The sequence below is a fragment of the Scyliorhinus torazame genome, chromosome 11, assembly GCF_047496885.1.
Source record: "Scyliorhinus torazame isolate Kashiwa2021f chromosome 11, sScyTor2.1, whole genome shotgun sequence".
In the NCBI taxonomy this organism is placed as follows: domain Eukaryota; kingdom Metazoa; phylum Chordata; class Chondrichthyes; order Carcharhiniformes; family Scyliorhinidae; genus Scyliorhinus; species Scyliorhinus torazame.
Window position 1 is genome coordinate 133997217 of NC_092717.1, and position 25385 is coordinate 134022601.

The following is a 25385-nucleotide window of genomic DNA, read 5'->3' on the forward strand; positions in this document are numbered from 1 at the left end:
AAAGGGATTTAACACTACCCTAAATATGTTTGAACAGCTTTCCTTTGGACAGTGTTGTCATATAGCAAGAACAAGCATAATTGTACTCCCTTTAACTTTTTCAACAGTAAAGTTGCTGTGTTGAGTAGAAATGATGACAAAGGACTACAAATTAAATTGTTTACTGTAAGATTTTCAGCAGTTATTACGTGTCATGCCTGTAGCCACACTGGTGTGGATTCATGCGCTACCAACACGTCACTTCCTGTGTACGGGTCACGGCAATATATACCTATATTGCACGGTATATTGCACGGGCAGCATGGTAGCACAAGTGGATAGCACTGTGGCTTCACAGCGCCAGGGTCCCTGGTTCAATTCCCCGCTGGGTCACTGTCTGTGCGGAGTCTGCACATTCTCCCCGTGTCTGCGTGGGATTTCTTCCAGGTGTTCCGGTTTCCTCTCATGGTCCAAAGATGTGCAGGTTAGGTGGATTGGCCATGATAAATTGCCCTTCGTGACCAAAGAGGTTGGGAGGAATTATTGGGTTACGGGGATAGGGTGGAAGATAGGGCTTAAGTGGGTCAGTGCAGACTCGATGGGCCGCATGGCCTCCTTCTGCACTGTATGTTCTATGTTCTATACCTGAATACACATTCCACAGTAACAAAGTAAAATGTGGAAAGATACAAGGATTTCCTGGAGTTTGCCCCATTTGAATGGTACATCTTTGGGGTTGGTCTTTTCATGCATTGTGAAGGTCCATGTTAGCTGTGGTGAATGTGAGGTGTACCATTATTCATGCTCCATCATAATTTCCTCAGGCTTTGGATTGCTCTGTCAACACTCCTGTTGCACACATGAAAAGTTTATTGCAGCACTACCATCTGCATCCTCCATTCGGCTCAATGGAATTCTAGGATTTGCTGGATTAATGCAAGATTTTTCACTGTAGCCACTTAGACTGCAGGGAAAATGGAGCATGCATGTAAATTTCTAAGTTCAAAAGAGCTGCTTTAGGAAATTATTGGACAGATATTAACTGTCAGTGGGGGACAGGTAAGTATGCAGGAAGGGTGGTTAAAACCTTACAAAATGATGTCAGGTTGGGAACCCGACATAATCCCACCCACGACATGATGTATGGAACTCACCAGGGTCAATCTAATGTGAGGGCAATAGGGAGTGCTTCTTTGGTAAAACTGGCAGGTCGGAAAGCCTTCAGACAATGAAACTGAATAGCTCCAGCCTTGCCTGGGTGAGAGGCTAATACTCACAACACTTCTTCTGAGAGTGTGACAGTCAAAGGAAGGGTTACAAGGATGCACTGAAGACTTAATTTAGGAGTTTTGATATTAACTTCAAGTCCAGCAAGAAGCTTGCCCAGGATCGCTGCACCTTACACAACCCAATAGAAAATGGTGCAGCCTCCTTCAAAAGCAAGGGCATAGCAGGCAGGAAATAAATGCAAGGGGAGGAAATTCTGAGCCAGCAACTTTTTCAGAACACAATTGTCTCTGGCATCCTGTCCTATTTTTGGCAGAAACTCTGGGCACAAATCAGCCTTAGCGTTCCCCTGTGCGCTCACTGGAACCCTACTAAACACCCCAGATAGTGCACATGGTCATCTTTACCTCAAAGGATGAACAAATATCCTCATCACCCCAAAGCTGTGCAGTTGTAGATTGCCTTAACAATAAAGAGTATCGCAATATACTTGTCAGAAGCCTTCCAACACCAGGTTGAAGTCCGACAGGTTTGTTTCGAATCACTAGCTTTCGGAGCGTAGCTCCTTCCTCAGGTGAAGGAAGGAGCTGCGCCCCGAAGGCTAGTAATTCGAAACAAACCTGTTGGACATAAACCTGGAGTTGTAGGACTTCTTACTGTGCCCACCCCAGTCCAATGCCGGCATCTCCACATCGCAATATACTTGAGAACATATCCGGACAAGGTTTAATGCAGAATCTGCTCCAATATTCTGTTGTGTAAATTAATGGCGCACACATTTACTGAGACCAGGGTTTTAGTTACGAGATACCAAGCCACAAATATTAATTTTCTTTTTTTAAAATAAATTTGGAGTATCCAATTCTTTTTTTTCCAATTAAGGGGCAATTTAGCGTGGCAAATCCACCTAGCCTGCGTATCTTTGGGTTGTGGGGGTGAGATCCACGCAGACACTGGGAGAATGTGCAAATACCACATGGACAGTGACCCAGGGCCAGGAACAAACCCGGGTCCTCGGCACCATGAGGCATCAGTTCTAACCACTGTGCCACCGTGCCATCCCACAGATATTAATTTCTAAAAGAAAATATATATATGCTGGTGTCAGGCACCCACGCCACATAATAACTCATGTACCTGGAAAAACAATTTTGTCCATATACATGTGTGAGATGACAATCTGGCCAGAAATATTTCCCCCAAGCCACTAGGAACTGACAAATAAATCAAGCAGCTTTATTTTCACTCTCAGCTACAATTGCACTTAATAACTGGGCGGCATTATAATAATTGTTGCAATGAAGACTACCATACTGGCCTAAAATGCTGGAACTTAAGGTTTGTTTGAAACTGAAATATGTCTACTAAGAAATAAAATGTTTCATAGGGAATTTTTGAAAATCGTAATTTTCCAGTCATAAGAGGGACCAATGTGACTGGCAAATTTGTTTTTCATGAGTTGGGCAGTCTCTTTCACGGATATAATTAGCTTCAAGTTGACTGTGGGTGAGATTTACTGGCCTCGTCGTGCTCGACTTGCCGTTGGGATAAAGCCGTTAAATCTCGCGAGATGCCTCTCGTTTGATTCGCGACATTTGAGACATCTCATGAGATTCAAACAAACCTCGCAAAACATCACGATCAGGATCTTGCTGTCGCTGGGTGAGATACAGATCAGCGTATTTAAATGAGTCATTAGGCTCATTTAAATATGCACTCACTGTATTCTCCCGGTGCCCAGGAACTAACGGCCTCCCCAGCGAGGCCTCGATCAGGTGCCGCATAGTATGGTCCGCACCAGTGTGGACCAGTCATAACGGCACCTAATGGTGGCGTCGCCCAGGCCATTGGAGAGCCCCAGGTGGTCGAGTAGAGGGTAGGGTAGAACCATGTCACTCCAGCTGGCAGCCGGGCACATTGGCACTCTCATCCGGGTGCCCTGTCAATGCCAGGGGTCATGCCAAGGTGCCTTGACTTTAAGAGGTGGAGTGAGGTGGGGCTCAAGGACCCCGGAAGAGAAAATTGGGTGAAGGGGGGGTCCGGAGGCCGCGGTATGGTCACTGAGAGGGATTAAAAGATCGGGGCTGCCTTTACAAATGGTAGTCTTCCTGCTGAGCTTGTCATTGCAGGAAATGATTAAAGTGTGACCTCGACAGGTGTCCCTCGCCAAGGCCAAAAACAAATCCAGCAAAGTGCCGTTGAATACAGGGTGTTTCTTGGCACTGCAGGCACCAACCGAGAAACACCCCACTAAATGCGCGCCAAAACGGACTCTGTTTCACCTCACTTGAACCCTACTAAACACCCCAGATAGTGCACATGGTCATCTTTACCTCAAAGGATGAACAAGTGTCCTCATCACCCCAAAGCTGTGCTGCTGGAAAGTTCGGGAAATCCCCGGGTGTGGGTGTGGGTGTGCTGCCGGCGCAATGGCAGTGGAGAATCGAGCCCCAGATGTACTAACAGGGACTCTGAAGCATTTATCTGCAGGGTCATGATATGTTCCAGTTAACCTCTCTGGAACTTAGGCCGTAATATCACACCAAAATCAATACAAAAGCAGCTTTACACATTGTGAATTAAACTTTCAATAAACTCATCAGCTTCTGCTCTATAATCAACATCAATATACATAAATGTATTTTGCAAGTGTCATAGGAATAGAACCATGTGTATACTTTGAAGGTTTGATAAGGGAAAATTTGCAATGCTTGCAATGGAGTACTTGCATAAAAAGATAGCAGAAATCCATCCCCCTCCAAAATGTGTTTGCCACAATGCAAATGAATAGATTTATTGGTACTTTGTCACAGCATAATCTATTTGGCAGTGTGCCACAGTACAGGGGGTGGACATAGTTATTAATGCAGCACCAAACTTAATTCTGTCCTTTCGTTAAGTTGGCACAGCTGCCACAACTATCACATCACACAATAGCCTGCTTGTCAGGGGAGTGTGGTAGCGCAAATATCCAATTTCCTTTGTTCTTTTTTCTCCCCTATTGATCCAAATTTGCAATTATGCCACTTGCTCTTTTTTTAAATTCTTGAATTCTCTGGAACGTGTACAATAATAAGAATTGAATTGAATTGAATTGAATTTGATTTGATTAATTGTCACGTGTACCCAGGTACAGTGAAAAGTATTGTTCCGCATACAGTCCAGGTAGATCGTTCCATACATGAAAAACATAGGACATGCATAAATACACAATGTAAATACAGAGGTACAGGCATCGGGTGAGCACACGGAGTGTAGTACTACTCAATAGAGAAGATGTGTGAAGAGATCAGTCCATAAGAAGGTCATTCAGGAGTCTGGTAGCAGTGAGGAATAAGCTGTTTTTGAACCTGTTAGTGCATGTTCTCAGACTTATGAATCTCCTGTTCGATGGAAGAAGTTGGAAGAGAGAATAACCCGGGTGGGAGGGGTCTTTGATTATGCTGCCCGCTTTCCTAAGGCAGCAGAAGGTATAGACAGAGTCAATGGATGGGAGGCGGGTTCTCGTGATGGACTCGGCTGTGTTCACGGCTCTCTGTAGTTTCTTAGGGTCTTGGGCTGAGCAGTTGCCATACCACGCTGTGATGTAACCAGATAGGATGCTTTCTATGGCGCATCTGTAAAAATTGGTAAGAGTCAATGTGAGCATGCCGAATTTCCTTCATTTCCTGAGGATGTATAGGCGCTGTTGTGTCTTCTTCATCATAGGGTCGACGTGGGTGGACAGGACAGATTGTTGGTGATGTGCACAGCTAGGAATTTGAAGCTGTCAACCATCTCCACCTCGGCATCATTGATGCAGACAGGGGTATGTACAGTACTTTACTTCCTGAAGCATTGTCTCTTTAGTTTTGCACGCATTGAGGGAGAGATTGTTGTCGTTATACCACTCCACTAGGTTCTCTATCTCTGCCCTGTATTCTGACTCATCATTGTTCAAGATCTGACCCACTACAGTTGTGACATCAGCAAACGTGTCGATGGAGTTGGAGCCAAATTTTGCCAGAAAGCCATGTGTATAGGGAGTATGGTATGGGGCTAAGTACGCAGCCTTGCGGGACCCCCGTATTGAGGACTATCGTGGAGGAGGTGTCATTGTTTATCCTTACTGATTGAGGTCTGTGGGACAGGAAGTCAAGGATCCAATTGCAGAGTGAGGAGCTAAGTCCTAGGTTTTGGAGCTTTGATATAAGCTTGGTTGGGATTATGGTGTTGAAGGTGGAGTTGTAGTCAATGAATAGGAATCTGATGTATGAGTCCTTGTTGTCGAGATGCTCCAAGGATGAGTGTAGGGCCAGGGAGATGGTGTCCACTGTGGACCGGTTGTGGCAGTATATGAATTGCAGTGGATCAAGGCATCCTGGGAGTATGGAGTTGATGTGTCTCATGACCAACCTCTCGAAGCGCTTCACAATGATAGATGTCAAGACCACCAGATGGTAGTCGTTGAGGCAAGTTATCTGGTTGTTCTCTGGCACCGGTATGATGGTGGTTTTCATGAAGCAGGTGGAAATTTTGGAACAGAGTAGAGAGAGGTTGAAGATGTCCGTGAATACACCCACCAGTTGGTCTACACAGGATCTGAGAGCACAACCAGATACTCCATCAGGGCCCGTCGCTTTCTGAGGGTTCACTTTCAAGAAGGGTGATCTGACTTTGGAAGCCTTGACAGTAGGTATGGGTGTGCCTGAGGCTGCTGAGGCAGTTAACAATGGTTTGATGGTTTCCTGCTCGAATTGAGCATAGAATGCATTGAGTTCATCGTAGAAGGGTGTGCTGCTGCCAGAGATACTACTCCGCTTTGGTTTGTAGCCCGTTATGTTGTTTAAGCCTTGCCACAACCAATGAGAGTCCCTGTCGTTAATCTGTGACTCTAGTTTAGTCTGGTAGTGTCTCTTGGCATCCCTGATGGCTTTGCATTGGTCGTACCTGGATTTCTTGTATAAGTCAGGGTCATAACCAATAGAAAATGGTTCACTGCTGTTGCAAGTGCAAGAAGCATTATTATTATGAGGGGGGGGGGGGGGGGGGGGGGGAGGTCACCAGCGATCTTGCAGCTAATAAGGGCAGTTCAGGAAAAGATAGGGCAAATATAATAGAGGAGAATGGAGCAAGGCATTCTTCCCATACACATGGGAAGTAGGTGAAATATCTCATGTCCCACCAAAGGTACTGCAGTGGGTTTCACAAGAAAAGAGAAAAGGTGTGAATTTACACAGTCTTTCATGACCACAGGATGTTTCAAAATGCTTTACAGTCAATAATGTGCTTTTAAAGTGTAGTTACTGCTGTAACGTAGGAAAGAGAAGCTATCAGTAATTGTGTAAGTCATCTAACGAGGAAGACTATGTTCAAAGAAACGTGAAAAAACCCCAGAAATTATTGGGCAATCTCAGCAGATCTGACAAAGCTTTGACAAAGAGTCATCCAGACTCGAAACATTAGCTCTCTTCTCTCCCCATATATGCTGTCCGACCTGCTGAGATTGTCCAGTATTTTCTGTTTTTGTTTCAGATTCCAGCATCCGCAGTGATTTGCTTTTATCTTCATAGAAACTTGATTAGTTGGACATGTTGTCGAAGCTTTTCATCTTGCACTCATCAGGGGCTCAGGAGCTTGGGGAGTCTGTATTTCCCCATTACTTTCCCCATGGCAATGCCTCAGCCAATCAGAGTCAACCTACTAGCGAATCAGGACCCATTTCTCCGGAAGTATAACTTGTCATAATTGTTTGAAATTTGGCATTCTAGTGCGTGTCCTGATCAGTGCAAGATAAAAAAATCTCTCGCAACATATCTCTCTTTTCAGCAAGATTTAACTATGTTTTGCAGCATATGAATGGAGGTCATCCATAATGGATGCTCAGCCTGATGCCACATGAGCTGGATGCAAAGGTGAAAGTTAAGATGAAAAGATTAAAAAGCTGACCCATGGCCCCCTATCTGCAGCTAATCATAGAATCATACATTTGGCCGATAGTACCTGTGCCAGTTTATTTTAAGAACTTTCTGAATAATTCCACTCCTCCTTTTTCCCCGTAGCTCTGCAATTTTTTCTTTTTCAAGTGAATATCCAATTCCTCTTGAAAATTCTCATTGAATCTGCTTCTAACGCCTTTCCAGTCAGTGCTTCCAAATTATAACAACTTGCCACTTTTTAAAAAATTCCCCTCACTTCCCCTCTGGCACATTTACAAATGACCTTAAGCCTGTATGTACTTTTTGGCACACCGTCCCTCCACCGAGTGGAAACAATTTCTTCTGAAAAAATGTAGCTGCATGCCATTACTTTGAATAAAATTGCCCATCTTTTGAGCATTATGGGGAAACAGCTAAGGGGCGCAATTTCCTGGGAAAGGTTCTAAGTGTCAAATAGGGCATGACTTCCTGGGTGTTGCACGATAGCTGAGCTGCTAAGACCACGGCCTGTATTTAACCGCGTTTAGTGCCGAAAATGATCCCCCATGAGTTTCACAGCGGAACTGGCTGTCCTGCCAGCTGATTCGCTGGAACTGCTCCCGTAAGCTCCCTGTTAACAACAGAGAGCTGCTCATAAACGTTCCCTCCAAACTCACTCTCAGGCAGCACACGACCATGACACCACACTTCGGGGATGCCGACCTGGCCAAGCTGCTGGACACCGTGGAGACGAGACAGGACACCCTATTCCCCTGAAGGTGTCAACGGACCAGCAGCAGGGCCGCCAATGTTACCTGGGAGGCAGTGGCAGCGGCAGCGGCCTTTAGTTCAGGCAGCGTGACCAGGAGGAACACTGCCCAATGTCGGAAGAAGACCAACAACCTCCACCGAGCTGCAAGGGTATGGTAACACCAGCCGCCTGGCATCAAGCCTGCCTGCCACCCCCTTGATCTCCGGCACCACCCACCAATCCTCCCACAGGCCGGCTGCTGACACCCCGCATCCTCTCTCCGTCCCACAACATTTCGCCATATTTGTGCCCCAGCACATCCTGGCACCCACCAGCATGCCATGGAGTGGTGTCCACATATGCCACCCCTCTGATGCATCAAGTGTGGGGTTCATAATGCCCCTCTCTGTCCTCGCAGAAGATGTTGGCCCATAACAGCTTGGAAAGGACAAGGACTGGGTGGCGGGGTTCTGGAGAGCTGAGTTCTCACCCCCTTGGAGGAACGGACTCTGGAGAAGAGCAGTCACCGAGAGCGATGTTGGCCTGCATCACAGATGCGTGGATCCGTTGCTCCTTCACCCAGATGAATGTCTCAAGTGAATTGTTCATGTCAAACAAAATGATTCTTCCCTCTCACTGACCACATGTTCATTCTCTCGCAGGATCTCCACCTGATGGGACCGGGCTGGGTTGACCTCACACTCTGCCACCCAACAGAATAGCTCGGAAGCCAGCTCCGAGGAGACCACTATCGATGTATCACAGCTATGACCCCCATCTTCCACAAGTACAGAGACACACACCTCGGGCGACATTAATGGACAGGCTTCTAGGGCACAATCTGGTGAGCAACATACAGTTGCTGATACCCATCAGGTGGAGGCAGGAAGATCCAAGCGAGTCAGCACTCGGAGGTCTGATGGATCTCAGGACTCAGCTGGATCTCAGTCAGATGCTGAGACTCTGGGCAAGGTTATCCTGGAGCTGATGCAGACGCCAGGGCACGGCCAAGAGACTCAGGAGGGGATGTCAGTGACACTCCGGGGAGTGCATAGCCGATTGGAGTAGCCCCAATCGCTACAGGTGCAGGAGATGGCGGCGGCAAAGCGTAGCACCGAGGCCAACACTGCCAGGATGGCAACTCCAATGGAAAGCTTGGTGCACAACATCAGCGTCATGAGTGGTGGTGTCCAAGGTGTGGCTCAGTCAGCATCAGTCAACCATGGCTGAGGTCTGCACGTTCTCCCTGTGTCTGCGTGGGTTTCCTCCGGGTGCTCTGGTTTCCTCCCACAGTCCAAAGATGTGCAGGTTAGGTGGATTGGCCGTGATAAATTGCCCTTAGTGTCCAATAAGGTTAGGAGGGGTTATTGGGTTATGGGCATAGGGTGGAAGTGAGGGCTTAAGTGGGTCGGTGCAGACTTGATGGGTCGAATGGCCTCGTTCTGCACTGTATGTACTACGCACTCTGTACTCTCCTGCCTTGTGTGGTGACCCACTGACAGTGCCGGCCCACCACCCTGGAGTGATGTTACACAGACCCTGTGTGGAACAGGGTATTCAAGGAGGGGGGAGGAAGGGGGCAAATGGGTGGGAGGGAGGGGAATGGGAGTGGGGGTGGGGGAGGAAATGGGGAAATGGACGGGAGAGACGGGAATGGGGGTGGTCAATGGCGGGAGGGGTGGCCAATGCGGGGAGGGGTTATTTACAGAGGGAGGGGGCGTTGGGAGGGGAAAGGGTGTGAGCTGACAGAACCATCCTCGTCCGATGAGAAGCGGGTGAGGATGTGGGCCCACTGACCCTTCAGTACAGGCTCTCGCCGCCACCTGTCCTTCATCCTCTGGCTGCCCCCATGGGTCCTCCCCGGGTTTGTCTTCCAGTCTCTGTGCATCCGGAACCTTTTCATTCTCCTCAGATGAGTCCGCATGTCCCTCCTCCTCCGCCTCCTCCTCCGGCATGTCACCTCATTGCCGTGCCAGGTTTTGGAGGGCACCACAAAGGGGGAGGGCCTCTTGGGGGTATACTGCAGTGCACCACCAGAGCAGTCCAGGCTTCAGAACCACATTTTGAGCAGTCCAATACACCACTCAATGACAGCACAGGTGTCAACATGGGCTTCATTATATCGGGTCTCTGCATCAGTTTCGGCCTTCGCACTGGCGTCATCAGCCAGGACCTCGGCGGGTACCTCTTATCCCGCAATAGCCAACCCGCCATCTTAGGGTGGTCCTCAAAGGCGCCGGGGATCTCCGTGTGTCCCAGGGTGCAGCTGTCATGCACTGGAAAGTGTGCACACATATGCATGATCTGGAAGTCGTGTTCACACACAAATTGAACATTCAGCGAGTGGAATCCCTTCCTGTTTAAGAAGGGCACACCCTGATTATCTGATGCATGCAAGGCAACATGCAGGCTCTCGATTACCCCCTGGACCTGGGGCATCCGGCAATGGTCGAGAATCGTGCTGCCCAGGCATCTTAATGGGCTTGCTCCAGCTCAAAGTTTTTAAAAATAAATTTAGAGTACCAATTCATTTTTTCCAATTAAGGGGCAACTTAGCGTGGCCAATCCACCGACCCTGCACTATTTTGGAGTGTGGGGTGAAACCCGAGCAAACATGGGGAGAATGTGAAAACTCCAAACGTATAGTGACCCAGAGCCGGGATTGAACCTGGGACCGCGGCGCTGTGAGGCAGCAGTGCTAACTAATGCGCCACTGTGCTGCCTCCAGCTCAAAGTTAATATAGTCAGCTGCCCAGGCATACAGGGCATCATGATTTCACAGATGCACTTGTGGGCTGTGGCTTGGGAAATGCCGCAAAAGTCCCCGCTCGACCCTGGAATGAACCATTGCATAAATGTTCAGGGCTGCGGTGACCTTCAAGGCCACCGGGAGCGGGTGTCCTCCTCTCCCACGGGGTGCCAAGTCTGCAAGGACATGGCACAGGTGCTGTACCACTTGTAGAGATGGAGCCTCCTGCAGCACACGCTGTCTTCATCTCATTGGATGACCAACAATGCCTGTAGACCTTGGGCAGTTACAGGCATCCTCCTTGGCCTGCCGGGCAGCAGGATCTGCAGGGTGGGAGGGGGCCCCCTGCACATGGTGCCGCATCCAGCCTGCATTGATACTGCTGCTTTCTTCGGCATCTGGCCGCCTGGACTGGCACCAGCACCATGAGAGCTGCCACTGCGGGGTCAACAACACCATCCATCTTGGCTTCATCACTCACCGAATGAAGGAGCTGCGCTCTGAAAGCTAGTGTTTCCAAACAAACCTGTTGGACTTTAACCTGGTGTTGTAAGACTTCTTACTGTGCCCACCCCAGTCCAACGCCGACATCTTCACATCGTAAGTATTTGGAGGAGAGAGACTGACAATCAGTTAGGGCTTCCGCCCCGGGTCCCTCATATCCCATGGGCCTCTCCACCCTTGCGTGTTCCGCCTTCTCTCAGAGTGCCATCCACTGAGGCAGTTGTTCTGGAGGACGCCGCTCTGCACACTCACCCCCCTGGCCGCAGCAGGAGCCCCTAGACCCTGGACCCCTGACCGTGCTCAGATGCCCTCCCCTGATCCACACACGCACCCTCTGGTTGCGGGTACATCCCCAGTGCTGAAGCCCAGCTGTAGGGTGTTTGATTGTTGGATGCGGCCTATGTGGTGTTGACACCTCCAGTGTTCAGGCCAAGTGTCCAGGCCTCACATGTTGATTGAAATGACAGGCAATAACGCTCGTTTGAGACATGACGCGCATACCCATAAGAATGCACTTGAGAATCTTTTATCTATTAAATGGTCAACAGTAAGAAAGATTTGAAAGTCAACCACGGAACATTCCACATATCACACTAACTATTAAACAATAAGGAAATGTCACCGCTCCACATTGGTACCAATAAAAGCTACATTAGCTCATTTTCACAACAAACGGAACAGAAACGGAGAATAATCCTGTAAATGTGTTATCGTGTATAAATGATCTGTGTATTAATGTGGTACTTGTTCCACGTAGCAGAGCCATTCTTCGTCTAGGAGCCGCAGCTGTGCAGGTCCAATCTCACCAGAACCAAATCCTGGCATCCACATGTTCCACTGACACTCAAGGTGCACTTGAACATTCTTGACTTCCAGCGTGTTTTGACCCGCGGTGATGCACCAGTTATATGCAGCACTCACCACACCAACAACAAAAGCATCAGCAATCTGCGAAAACATTTTGTCAACGGCGTCATCAGGTAGCCCATTTGGATTAATGTCGCGCATCAGGTCCCTCAGCATCTTCTTGCTTCTAACCGGATTGCCTTCTGGTCTGATACATCCCCCTGAGCCTGGTGTTCCAGGATCCAGGCATCTTAGAAAAAATTGTCCCGACTACAGAAATGGAAAGAAACAGCAACAGCATTTGCAGCCATAAGCAGTAGCAAGCAGCAAACACAACCTGCAGCTGTGAAGAGCTTTCACAACTAACAAGGCCAATTTATCAATACCAATAGCCTTCAGCTATGCAACCAGAGGCTGCCCACAGCCAAAGGGAGTGCAGACGGCAAGCCCCTCACCCCCCACACCCGATATATGCTTCCCAACCCCCCACCCAGGCCCACTCCACCTGAGGGGTCCCCACTGTCCGAACACTGGGACAGCACTTCCAGTGCCCCTGGGCTGCATGCCGGGGTTTGGAAGTAGCTACTCACCTCCTCAGCTCCTCTCAGCAGACATTGCTAACATCCTGTTTCAAATAGGAGTGCTAAATGGGGCTGGTTTAGCACGGGGCTAAATCGCTGGCATTGAAAGCAGACCAAGGCAGGCCAGCAGCACGGTTCAATTCCCGTACCAGCATCCCCGAGCAGGCGCCGGAAGGTGGTGACTAGGGGCTTTTCACAGTAACTTCATTTGAAACCTACTTGTGACAATTCGCAATTTTCATTTCATTTCATTTCAAATGGCACCTGCGCGACCACTCGCTGGGGAGCCGGTTAGTTCCCAAAAGGCCGTTAGATTGGGCTTCCATCTCGCTAATGCGATGGAGATGGCTCCTAATTGGTATCTCACCACATCTGGGCGGGATCTGGAAGCTGCCAACGGCAGCAGGCTGGTTAGATCAAGAACCAGCTCGGCGTCTGGCGTTGATCCTAATTTTGGCCTCTCACGATTTAACCGGGTCTTGGGGCTAAAGGGATCTCCGAATGGCCTCCTCCTGTTTCTATTTTCAAACGTGGACGTTAAATGATGCCCAAGGTATTTGCGCAGCATTGTCCTCCTTGGCTCTTCTCCAGTGTTCCATAGATTCAATGTGGGAAATGCGTTGGTATTTATGTAGATTGACTCATTAACATTTGACGATTTGAATAGCTAAAAACTGTGGATGAGTCGGGGTGTATTGATGTCAATGCCTATTTATGAGAATAAATAACTTACCCTGGAATAAGTGCAAACAACAGGCATGGGGCTGGTTTAGCTCACTGGGCTAAATCACTGGCTTTTAAAGCAGACCAAGGCAGGCCAGCAGCACGGTTCAATTCCTGTACCAGCCTCCCCGAACAGGCGCCGGAATGTGGCGACTAGGGGCTTTTCACAGTAACTTCATTGAAGCCTACTTGTGACAATAAGCGATTTTCATTTCATGTCAGAAACAATTTTTCAAATTTGTCTTTAGCTTTCCAAGAACAATTCCATTGATATTCATCCTTTCTTTTTTTTTTTACTTACATTTTTGCGATCAAACAAATGATGCCATGTTCAGCAGGTTGATGCCGCTTTGTGTCCTTTTTTTAAATTCAGAATGTTTGGCTTTGTCACATTTGTAATTGAAACATTGAACTAAAGGTGAACAACACGAGAACTGTTTGGAGGCTAAATATTATTTTCCAGTGCCACCAGTAAGTAGCATTAGTAATAAAAAAAGAGTTTTACCCCGTAAAGCTACTGCTCAAAACCCAATGATTTGGGCACATTTTGCTCAGACCTATAATTCTGATCAGGTGACACATGTGAATTATATCTCATTATTTAAAAAATATATTTTTTTTGAGTACCCAATTCATTTTTTCCAATTAAGAGGCAATTTAGTGTGGCCAATCCACCTTCCTTGCATATCTTTGGGTTGTGGGGGCGAAACCCACGCAAACACGGGGAGAATGGGCAAACTCCACATGGACAGTGACCCAGAGCCAGGATCGAGCCTGGGACCTCAGCACCGTGAGGCAGCAATGCTAACCACCATGCTGCCCATATCTCATTATTAACAGGTGGATGTAGGGAGGTTTAGTGCTGGGATATCTCCCATGCTGGGAGGCCTCTATGTCTGAACATGACATTTAAAAAAATGACTACTTTAGGACTGTAATTCACTTTAGTGGTCCTAAAATGGCATTATAATCCTGAGCATTTTGCAATGATCAATAACTGGACAGTATCAGGTATTGATTCAGATTAATAAGGTTCTTGAAGCAGACTAACAATCCTTCACTTTATAAATACAGGTGCAGGTTAAAGCAACAAGGAATTTCTGGTGAACATTTATGAATCAGTGGTTAGGCCTCAACTACAGTATTGTGACCAATTCTAAACATTGTGCAGTAAGACGCCCATCATATCTACACTGGCTCCTAAATGAGCATCACAGCTTAGTGCCATTCTCCTGGTAACTTTTTTCATAGTGGCCATGGTGGGATTTGAACCCATGTCCCATGGTATTAGCCTGGGCCTCGGGAATACCAATCCAGCTACATTACCACTACACCGCCACCGCCTTGCATTCCTAGTTGTTTTACTAGGCATAAAGTTATTTAAAATAACAGGTAAAGGATTGCCAGAGAATCATACAGCACAGGAGTGCACTTACTGCATCTATGCGATAGTACTGTACATTTAGTTATACCCACCTGCAAATTCTCAATAAACCGGCACTTTTCTTTCTTTTCATGTATATATCTGGGTTATCTTTTGAAAGTTACTATTGAATCTGCTTTGGCCCCCTTTTTTCAGCCAGTGTATTCCACATCGTAACAACTTGCTGTTTGAAAAAATAATTTCCTTTCTGGTTATTTTGCCAATTTTCTTAAACCTGTGTCCTCTAGTTACCACCCCATGTGCCAATGGAACAATACCATTCATAATCTTGAATACTATTGTTAAATATCCCTTAAATTTCTTTGCCTTAAAGAGAACAGTTCCAGTTTCTCTAATCACATTCAAGTTCACACTCTTGCAGAGTAGGATTTGAACTCATGTTCACTGGATTATCAATCCAGGCCTCTGAATTACTTGCCAAATAGCATAACCATTGAACTATATCTGTTATATAGCAGGCAAGTCTTAAGTATGAGTCATTTGTAGGCTAATAGATTGAAATGTAATCATGAAACACTAGATCAAAGCACTAGATAAAACAACTGGTGGTGCAGTGGATTTGTGTGTTGCATTGCCGTAGCCACCCTTTCTACATCAGCTGCTGCTAAAGCAGTGAGACGGATGATTAAGTATGGCGAGACCTTGCATATTGAGATAAAGGTGTGCTTTAAATGCTACATTTGTTACAGTTATTAAAGATATGGGGCTGGATTCTCTGGTCGGCAACTGCAAAATCGCGTTCGGCGACGAGCCGGAGAATCCAAATTCACGACAGAATCGGGGGCGGTGCCGCTTCTGCGATGCTCCGCCCCATCCAAAGCGGCATACTCTGTGAGTATACCGCACCAGGTATCCACGGCCTCAGGTCATTGCCTGAGGCCCGCCCCCCGATGCTCCGTCCCCGAGTTCCCGACAGCGTGGGACATGTGTGGTCTCACCCGTTGATACCAATCAATCCAGTCGAAACGGTAGTTAACAGGAACTGTGGTTTTAATCAGCTAGAATGTGCCCACCAGTAGCTCCTCCCACACTGAGAGGCTGTCCCGGATCGATGGGTTATATACCTTCTCAGAGGGGCGGAGCCACAGGCTGAGCCAACAACAACATCAACACAACAACAGGAACAGTGAGTAAATACAATAATATATACAACAGCCATACGTAGCTCACCACATTCACCCCCTGTTAAAAAATAGGCCAGCAGAGGTGAAGTGGACTCACAGGTTCAGTCTCACAGGAGGGTGTATTGTCCGCTGTGAACGTCGCAGTGTAGGCGCTGGCGTCGAGACCTTCGACTCCGGGAGCACATCGTCCTCACAACAGGGTCTTGGACAGGGTGACGGTGCAGGGGCGGTGCTAATGGACCCCGGATGAGTTGATGGGGGTAGATGGGGAGGTAGAAGGAAGCGATGAGGTGATGGTGGGCGCAGGGGTACCCGTGGGGGCCAGGTCCCTGAGGGATACTGTGTCCTGCGTACTGAGGGTTTGCATGGAGGGGTCGGCCTTAAAGCTCCTCACGTGCTTCCGGAGGAGTGCCGGCCCAGGAATCGTGAGCCAGGTAGGAACCGAGACCCCGGAGATCGACGTCCTAGGCAAGACAAATAGCCGGTCGTGAGGGGTCTTGTTAGTGGCAGTACACAACAGTGACCGGATGGAGTGGAGCGCGTCAGGGAGGACCTCCTGCCAGCGGGAGACTGGGAGACTTCTAGAACGTAGGGCCGGAAGGACGGCCTTCCAGACCGTAGCATTCTTCCTCTCCACCTGCCCGTTTCCCCTGGGGTTGTAGCTGGTAGTCCTGCTCGAGGCGATGCCCTTACTGAGCAGGTACTGACGCAGCTCATCGCTCATGAATGAGGATCCCCGATCGCTGTGAATATAAGTGGGGAAATCAGAACAGGGTGAAGATGCTGTGCAGGGCCTTGATGACTGTGGCAGAGGTCATGTCAGGGCATGGGAAGGCGAAAGGAAAACGTGAGTACTCATCAACACCGTTGAGAAAGTACACGTTACGATCAGTGAAGGGGAGGAGCCCTTTGAAATCCATACTGAGGCGTTCAAAAGGGCGGGAGGCCTTCACCAGGTGGGCCTTGTCTGGCCGCTAGAAGTGCAGCTTGCACTCCGCACAGACTTGGCAGTCCCTGGTCATGGCCTTGACCTCCTCTGTGGAGTAGGGCAGGTTGCGGGCCTTGACAAAGTGGAGAAGCCGGGTGACAGAGGTCGTTGTGGATAGCCCATAACCGGTCAGCCTGCGCGTTGGCGCAGGTGCCACGGGACAGGGCATCTGGGGGCTCATTGAGCTTCCCAGGATGATACAAGATGTCATAGTTATAGGTGGAGAGCTCAACCCTCCACCGCAAAATCTTGTCATTCTTAATTTTGCCCCGCTGCGTGTTGTTGAACATGAAGGCAACCGGCCGTTGGTCTGTGAGGAGAGTAAATCTCCTGCCGGCCAGGTAATGCCTCCAGCGCCGCATAGCTTCCACAATGGCTTGCGCCTCCTTTTCAACAGAGGAGTGTTGAATTTCAGAGGCATGGAGGGTATAAAGAAAAGGCGACAGGCCTCCCTGCTGATGTGTTGAGTAAGTTGGTTCAACGTTGACTGCAACTGGATGCAGTGAAACTAGAAACAGGCTTCCGACACAGGAGATGGTCCAACACTGTTTTATTGAACTACCTGATTGCTATACATAGTCTGCTATGAGTTGACACTCTATCAATCTAACTGATAACCTCCTACTGGCTTGACCAGACTAACTCTCTACCTCATGGTGATAGTGCTCACTGGCTTGTGCACTCTTACTATCTCAGTAGCTGTGTCCTGTAGAGAGAGAGAGAGTCTTAATGCCCTGTGTGCTTTATAGTGGTGGTGTCCTGTCTGGTGATTGGTTGTTATGTGTCGTGTGTGTTCATTGGTTATCCTGTGTGTCAATCACTGCCTGTCTGCATCTTATTATATACATGAGTGGATATTATGACACCTGCCTGGTTAAGAGTGGCTGCCAGGGCAAAGTCAGACGCATCGCTTTCCACCTGGAACGGGATGGAAACGTCCACGGCGTGCATCGTGGCCTTGGCAATTTCGGATCTGATACGGTTGAAGGCCAGGCGGGCCTCAGCCATCAGGGGAAAAGTGGTGAACTTAATGAGTGGGCGAACTTTGTCCGCGTAGTTGGGGACCCACTGGGCATAGTAGGAGAAGAACCCCAAGCACCTTTTCAGGGCCTTGGGGCAGTGGAGGAGGGAGAGTTGCAGGGGCGCATGCATTTGTGGTCAGGCCCTAGGACTCCGTTTTCCACGACATAACCGAGGATGGCTAGCCGGGTTGTGCGGAAAACGCATGTCTCCTTATATGTCAAATTAAGGAGTCGGGCGGTACGGAGGAATTTTTGAAGATTGGCGTCGTGGTCCCGCAGGTCATGGCCGCAGATGGTAACATTATCCAAGTACAGGAATGTGGCCCGCAGCCCGTACTGGTCGACCATTCGGTCCATCGTTCGTTGGAAGACCGAAACGCCGAAGGGGACCCTGAGGAAATGGAAGAGACGGCCATCTGCCTCAAAGGCAGTGTATTGGTGGTCCTCCCGCCGGATAGGGAGCTGGTGGTACACGGACGTCAAGTCCACCGTAGAGAAGACTTGATACTGCGAAATCTGATTGACCATGTCAGATATGCGGGGGAGAGGGTACGCATCGAGCTGCGTGTACCGGTTGATCGTCTGACTGTTGTCGATGACCATCCGGTGTTTCTCCCCGGTCCTGACGACCACCACTTGTGCTCTCCAGGGGCTATTACTGGCCTCAATGATCCCTTCCCTCAGGAGTCGCTGGACCTCTGACCCGACAAAGGCCTTGTCATGAGCAATGTACTGTCTGCTCCGGGTGGCGACGGGCTTACAGTCTGGGGAGAGGTTCGCGAAGAGTGAGGGAGGGTGACCTTCAGGGTCGCGAGGCTACAGACGGTGAGAGGGGGCAGGGGTCCCCCGAACTTCAGGGTTAGACTACGGAGGTAGCACTGAAAGTCTAAACCCAGTAGGAGAGGGGCGCAGAGATGGGGGAGGACGTAGAGTTTGAAATTGGCGTATTCAACGCCCTGTATTGCCAGGTTGACGGTGCAGTACTCCCGGATCTGCACGGAGTGTGATCCGGAAGCTAGGGACATGACTTGAGAGACGGGGAGGACCCGGAGGGAACAGCGCCTTACCATGTCCGGGTGGATGAAGTTATCCATGCTCCAGGAGTCGAAGAGTCAGGACGTTGCCTACCCATTGAGGCTGATGGCCATCATTGAGCTTTGAAGATGGCAAGGTTGGGACTGGTCAAGTTGAATGGAGCTGAGTTGATGAGTGTCGTTCTGGTCGCAAAATGGCGGCGTTGACGAAGTCGGACAAAATGGCTGCCCCCATGGATTGCACACGGCGTTCGATGTCGACGAAGTTGGACAAAATGGCTGCCCCCATGGATTGCACACGGCGAGTGACGTGTCAGCAGAGGGCGCTCCGGGCAGGCACAATGCCACGCTGCATGGTCTGAGTCTCAGACTGGGCTTGACAGGCTTTTGGCTTTCGATTTTTAGGCTTAGCTAGGCATACTTTAGCGTAGTGCCCCTTCGTGCCACACTCGTTACACGTGGCATTGCGAGCCAGGCAACGCTGCCTGGGGTGCTGGCCCTGACCGCAGAAGTAAAAGCATGGTCCTCCGGAGCTGGACGGCTGTCGCGCAGCGCAGGAATGAGGCACGCCTGGGTCGGGTGATGGCTGCGCCTCCGCCGTCCCCGAGGATGCAGCGTGGTCGGATGGGAAGGCATTCAGGCTCTGGAAGGCCATTTCCAGCGAGGTAGCCAGCTTCACAGTCTCCTCGAGGTCGAGGGCCACCTTTTCTAGAAGCCACTGCCGGATGTAGCTGGACCGGACACCTGCCACATAGGTGTCCCGGACCATCAGCTCCGCGTGCTCGACCGCTGTGACCGTCCTGCAGTTACAACTGCGGACTAATACTCTCAGTTCACGTAGGTATTCAGCGAATGACTCACCTTGGCGCTGACGCCGCATGATCAGGAGGTGTTGAGCGAGTACCTCGTTCACCGGACTCACGAACTGTCGTTTGAGCAGCGCCACTGCCTCTGTGTATGAGGCCGTATCTCTGATGAGCTGGAAAATCCTGTGGTTCACCCGGGCGTTGAGGAGACGCTGTTTAATTTCCCAGGAGACCTCGGCGGCGAAGGAGCTGAGGTAGGCCTCAAAGCAATTGAGCCAATGCTCAAATATTGCCAAAGCCTCCGGCGCCTGTGGGTCAAGATCGATGCGTTCTGGTTTTAAAACTGCTTCCATGTTAAAAAAAATTCTAGCTGATTAAATTGATACCAATCAATCCAGTCGAAACGGTAGTTAACAGGAACTGTGGATTTAATCAGGTCGAATGTGCCCCCCAGTATCTTCTCCCGCACTGAGAGGCTGTCCCGGATCGATGGGTTATATACCTTCTCAGAGGGGCGGAGCCACAGGCGTAGCCAACATCAACACAACAACAGTAACAGTGAGTAAATACAATAATATATACAACAGCCATACATGGCTCACCACACCCATCAGGAACTCGGCGTGGTGGCTGCGGATCCAGTTCAGCGCTGCCACAGTCGGGGAGGGCTGATCCGCAGGCAGAGGTGGACATATTCGGGGCTGGGGACACTGTGGCGGGGTGGTCCGGGGCGGGCGGCCGGCCGAAGGGGTGGACTATTTCGCTGGCCGGGTCCGCGAGCAACATCCGCCATGAATGCACGGCGCGGCCACTGCAGTCCGCCGCCGTGCGCATGCACGGCCACGGACCCAGCAATTTTCCAGGCCACATCGGCAGCTGGAGCCGGGTGCTCTACGCTGCCTTCCTGCTAGCTCCCCGCCGGAACGGAGAATCGTTGGCTCTTTCATGACAATGTCGTGAAACGCCACCGTTTTCACGCCGGCGTGGGGACTTAGTCTCCTGAACCTGAATCCAGCCCATGATTCTGGTGAGATTAAAATCTTACCATATATTAAAGTCTAAAAAAAATAAAGGGTGGGATTCTCCGTGAACCGGCGGGGTGGGCCACTCCGGCGCCGAGGAGTGGCGTGAACTACTCCGGCGTTGGGCCGCCCCAAAGGGGCGGAATCCTGCGCATCTTCATGGGCTAGTCCGGCACCAGAGTGTTTGGCTCCACGTGAGCCAGCGCGGAAGGGCTTGCCAACCGGCGCCGAAGGGCCTCCACCGGCCGGTGCGAGTTGGCACATGCGCGGAAGCGCCAGCATGTGCTGGCACCATCCCGGCACATGCGCAGGGGAGTTCTTCTCGGCACCGGCCATGGCGGAGGTTGACAGCGGCTGTTGCGGAGGGAAAGAGTGCCCCCACGGCACAGACCCTCCCGCGGATCGGCACCCCCGGGGCCAGATCCCCTGCGCTCCCCCGAGGAGTCTGCAGGCCGCCCGTGGAGCCAGGTCGCGCCGGTAAGGGCCTGTTATGATTTACGCTGGCAGGACCAGCTGAAAACGATCGGCCACTCGGCCCATCGCAGGCCGGAGAATCGCCGGGGAGGGGGGGCGCTGCCAACGCCCCCTGACTGGCGCGGCGCGATTTCTGCCCCCACCAAAACCCCGGTGCCGGTGAATTCGGCAGCCGGCGGGGGCGGGATTAACACCGCCCCCCGGCGATTCTCCGACCTGGCGGGGGATCGGAGAATCCCGCCCAAAATTTTTATCGAATCAATTTGGAGTAATGTTCTTTTTAAAAATAAATTTAGAGTACCCAATTCACTTTTTCCAATTAAGGGGCTATTTAGCGTGGCCTATCCACCTAACCTGCATATCTTTGGGTGTGGGGCGAAACCCACGTAAACACGGGGCGCCATGAGGCAGCAGTGCTAACCACTGCACCACCGTGCTGCCCCAGGAGTAATGTTCTGAACAAGAGAGCAACTCAAACTGTAAGAAAATAAAGCCTTTTTGGTAAATAGATCCAAATTAAAATTAGCCAAAATTCTGAAGATTACAGGTTCCCTTCTGAACACTGCATCTCATTTTACCAGGCAACAATGGTAAAAGGTGGAGAATAAAAGAGCTCTTTCTACACTACCGTGAACAACTGTCCATGTAATAAAAATTTAAATCATAATGGTAAAGGCTGTAGGGCCCAGACTTGGGCTGGGGTTTTGTCAACAACCTGTCATTTCATTCCCTACGTCATAACCAGAACTGTGGTCACTTCCGTTGTCACGATTTTTACCTTTTCCAATGAAATTTTACTTAAAATTCTAATGCCGGTCGTGTGCATACAAACAGATTAAAATGAATGGCTGGGGAGCTTTTCATTGGTGTAACCCATCATTTGGTGACAATGCTGCATCTCTAGGTGGCCTATTAAATCGCTTTCTGGTAAACAGGGACTCTGCATTATGGCCACAATTTTCCTACCCAACTACATTGGCATTAATATAAAACTTGAGAGCGTAAATATGGCATGGGTGTTTCTCAAAATTAAATTTCACTTGTACATATTTCACATCACATTGGTTTCACTTCATCCATGTGTGCATCATTGTTATTTGTTGAAGCAGTTCAGTTAGAGAGCTAGGTGTACTGGCATGTCTTGTGGTTGGCACACATTAATATCCATAGGGAGTTTGGGACTTTTCCTTTGTTGTAGAAGAAACAAAGTTTGTGCTTTTGTGTAATCTCTGTATTGAATATCCACATCAGTCTCCAGTGTTGTACTCTTTGGGATGGGTGGATGTGCATTCCCTGCTGCCCTTCTTTCTATGCACAGTAAGGGGCACAGTCCGAGATCACTCTCAGTGGGGATAACTGAAATGTTTTACATCAACTCAGAGACCTGAGTAAGGACTCCGTAGGCCAACACCCTGAGATGGACATATATATGGACATTTTTCACACCACTGTTTCGACCCCTCATGTTCTTACCTTGACAGACTGTCCCCACCATTCCTCCCACTCCACCCCACACAACGCCCTTCTCACTTCACTCCTCTCTATCGTAGACCCCACTGCAAAAGCCTCTTCACCACTCACTCACCCTTACCATTCCCGAGTCTTCATGCAAGGGTCCATTCCTATGCTCCCTTCCCTCTGCCATTGGGTTAAACAAGGAAAAGCGCTGACCTTACACACATCTGCACAAAGGCGACATGTGCACTTTTAAATGACTGCTGTCGAAGAGCCAGGCGATTCTCACATGGCACTGACTTTATCCCAAAAGGTAGGACTTATTGAAAACTGTTTCAAATTAATGAGTATTCATGGCATGCATGAGTATTGCCAGTATGGGTCCGCCACAAGCCAGCATCATTTTAAACACACCGCAAACACACCGTTGACTCTGTAGCTCAACCCACCATTTTCATCCCACCTAATTAAGTCATCTCGCACGCTATGTTTCCCGCTCTTGTGGTCTCCATAAAATGCCCCCTTTTATGTGGGTAAATTAAAGTCCTGTATTTGAAAGCTGGGTGATTGGTCATGACATAAATAGATATTGACAGCTATGCCTTAACATTACAATGTTTTACTTCGACACTTACAGGTTCAAGGAACTTTAGGAGAAATGGAATCTAGTGCTGTTCAGCATACTCATCTTAGATTTAAAAAATTGAATTGGTTGTGACAATAAATGTAACTGGTACTGCTCTGTGTGTGATCAAAGTGATCACATGGATCCAATAATTTTATAAAACTGACCAAAATCAGACAGGTTAACATTTAAAGAAAATTATGATCAAGCATTCAGGCCCTTTTTATTTTGCATTTTTTTTTTCTTGTCAAAACACAAGAGTATATCGTTACTGTTTTTAATCTTACAGAGAATGAATTTCAGGATTACCTGTTAAGGCAGACATTGGTACGTGGATACAGTGAAAAGCTTGGACGCTGTGAAGCACCAGATAATTGTCACGTCAACCCGACAAAGGTGAGGCTTCGTGGCTTCATTAAATAATTCCATTGTAAATGTGCTCATTGGTGCAGTGATACTCACACCTCTTAGGTCGTAGAAGTAAATGCTTTACTTTTAACTGGGGTTACTTTACAATTTGCTGTACGACAAATTTAGCGGCCACTAATTGGTTTTATTTACAGTTCAATTCATTTTCTATTTTCAAAGATACACACAGTGGCAGTAGCCATTCATTCTCTTTCTGCTCAGAGGTGTTGACCTGTTAGAAATAAATAGGATTGTTTCTCTTTATATTGGACAGGCAAATGTTATATGTAAATGTTACAGACTTCTCTAATAATATCAATCATTTCTAGGCTATGAAGTCCTGCTATATTGATGTTAAAGAGCAAGGTTGATAATCAGACAGTCAAGTTATCTTGCCCTTAATTTGAAATAACTATACACACCAAGGGCATCATCACTAGTTAATTGCATTATGTATGAGATCCATCCATTCTTCTTTTACCCTACATTTTAGAGTTTTTATTGGATTTTCTATACAATTGCGATCTGAATAAGAAGTGCTTTCCTTAAATTTGCCAGTGTCGCTTGTACAAAATTCTAATTTTTGCCTGTTGCAAAGAACATCAGACTTAAATAAAAAGCTTTGATCACACACCACAAGCTCAGGTGTAGGTAGGAAACAAGGAAGAGTGCAGAAGCAGTGGAAGTTGCAGCAATGATTGTTTGGATACATTTGGTGATGGCAGATATAATGTTGCACTATATTTCTACTTTTTAATAACTACAGCTGGCAAAGATTACATTTTTTTAAATAAAGCCCATAAATCATGCATTTTATTGCTGCATATTGCAAAGCAATTTTATCGTTTAGTGGCTGCATCCAAATTATACAGTTTCAATGTGCTGCAGAAATTAGTTTAGTTCAGAGGGTGTTTGTGTGTCAGAGTCGTCGTTCATTTAGAACAGAAGTGATTTCCCCTCTCAGAAAAGTGACTGAAATAGAAAGCTTGGTCGAGTCAATCTAACCTGATTTATCTTTGCAACAGATATTATAAATTCATTTTTTCGTCTATTTACCACAATACAATGTTGTGAGAGATTAAAGATTTATTATTGTTATACACTGCCAAATGAAATTTAAAATAACGGGAGAGATAGATGCAGCAAAAAAAATCACATTGATGCTAATTCTACCAGCTATAAAATACACCAGTTGTGTCTTTTGATAGTTTAATTTATGAAGGCTAGTTGTTAAAAATCACTAAGTGCGGCACGTGAACTACTGAAAGAAAATGAATAAATGGTATATATATTGATGTAACAGCACATAATATAGTGTGTTGGGGAGTTCTTTCTCTCAGTAGACCATAGTAATCAAAAGTAATGAACCTATTATGCATAGGGCCTCAGAGAGCATCGTATTGCCATTTGAGTGCAGCACACAAAAGGTTTATTAAAGGAAATTAAGGTCCATCATAGCCACACCTGCTCCCCTATTATAAATCTAATACAGGTCACTGCTTTCAATCACAACACAACATTAGATAAAAGAGTCATGTTTCCATTTAACTAAGGTAACAGCACATCCTGTTCACTCAGTTCCTTTTTGAGAATGCAAAAACCAGAGATGATCTTCATCTCGCAATAACTCAGAGAAGTTAATAAAATCAGTGCATAACAGTGCAAAACTACTGAGAAAAATAAATCTTTGTTTTATTTGTTGTGAGTCCATGCTAAGGTGAGTGCT

At 48.2% G+C, this 25385-nt stretch overlaps 1 protein-coding gene and 1 long non-coding RNA gene across 6 annotated transcripts in view; one reads left to right on the forward strand and one right to left on the reverse strand.

Moving 5' to 3' along the window:
• Window positions 1-25385, forward strand: part of st18 (ST18 C2H2C-type zinc finger transcription factor) — a 575669-nt gene that overhangs the window by 281283 nt on the left and 269001 nt on the right. For all 5 annotated transcript variants that reach the window (XM_072467783.1, XM_072467784.1, XM_072467782.1 and 2 more), the window contains one exon: window positions 23541-23647. In XM_072467783.1, the coding sequence (XP_072323884.1) occupies window positions 23541-23647 (107 nt within the window). The remainder of the gene's footprint in view (window positions 1-23540; window positions 23648-25385) is intronic.
• Window positions 1-25385, reverse strand: part of LOC140385537 (uncharacterized) — a 248878-nt gene that overhangs the window by 16502 nt on the left and 206991 nt on the right. The window lies entirely within an intron of this gene.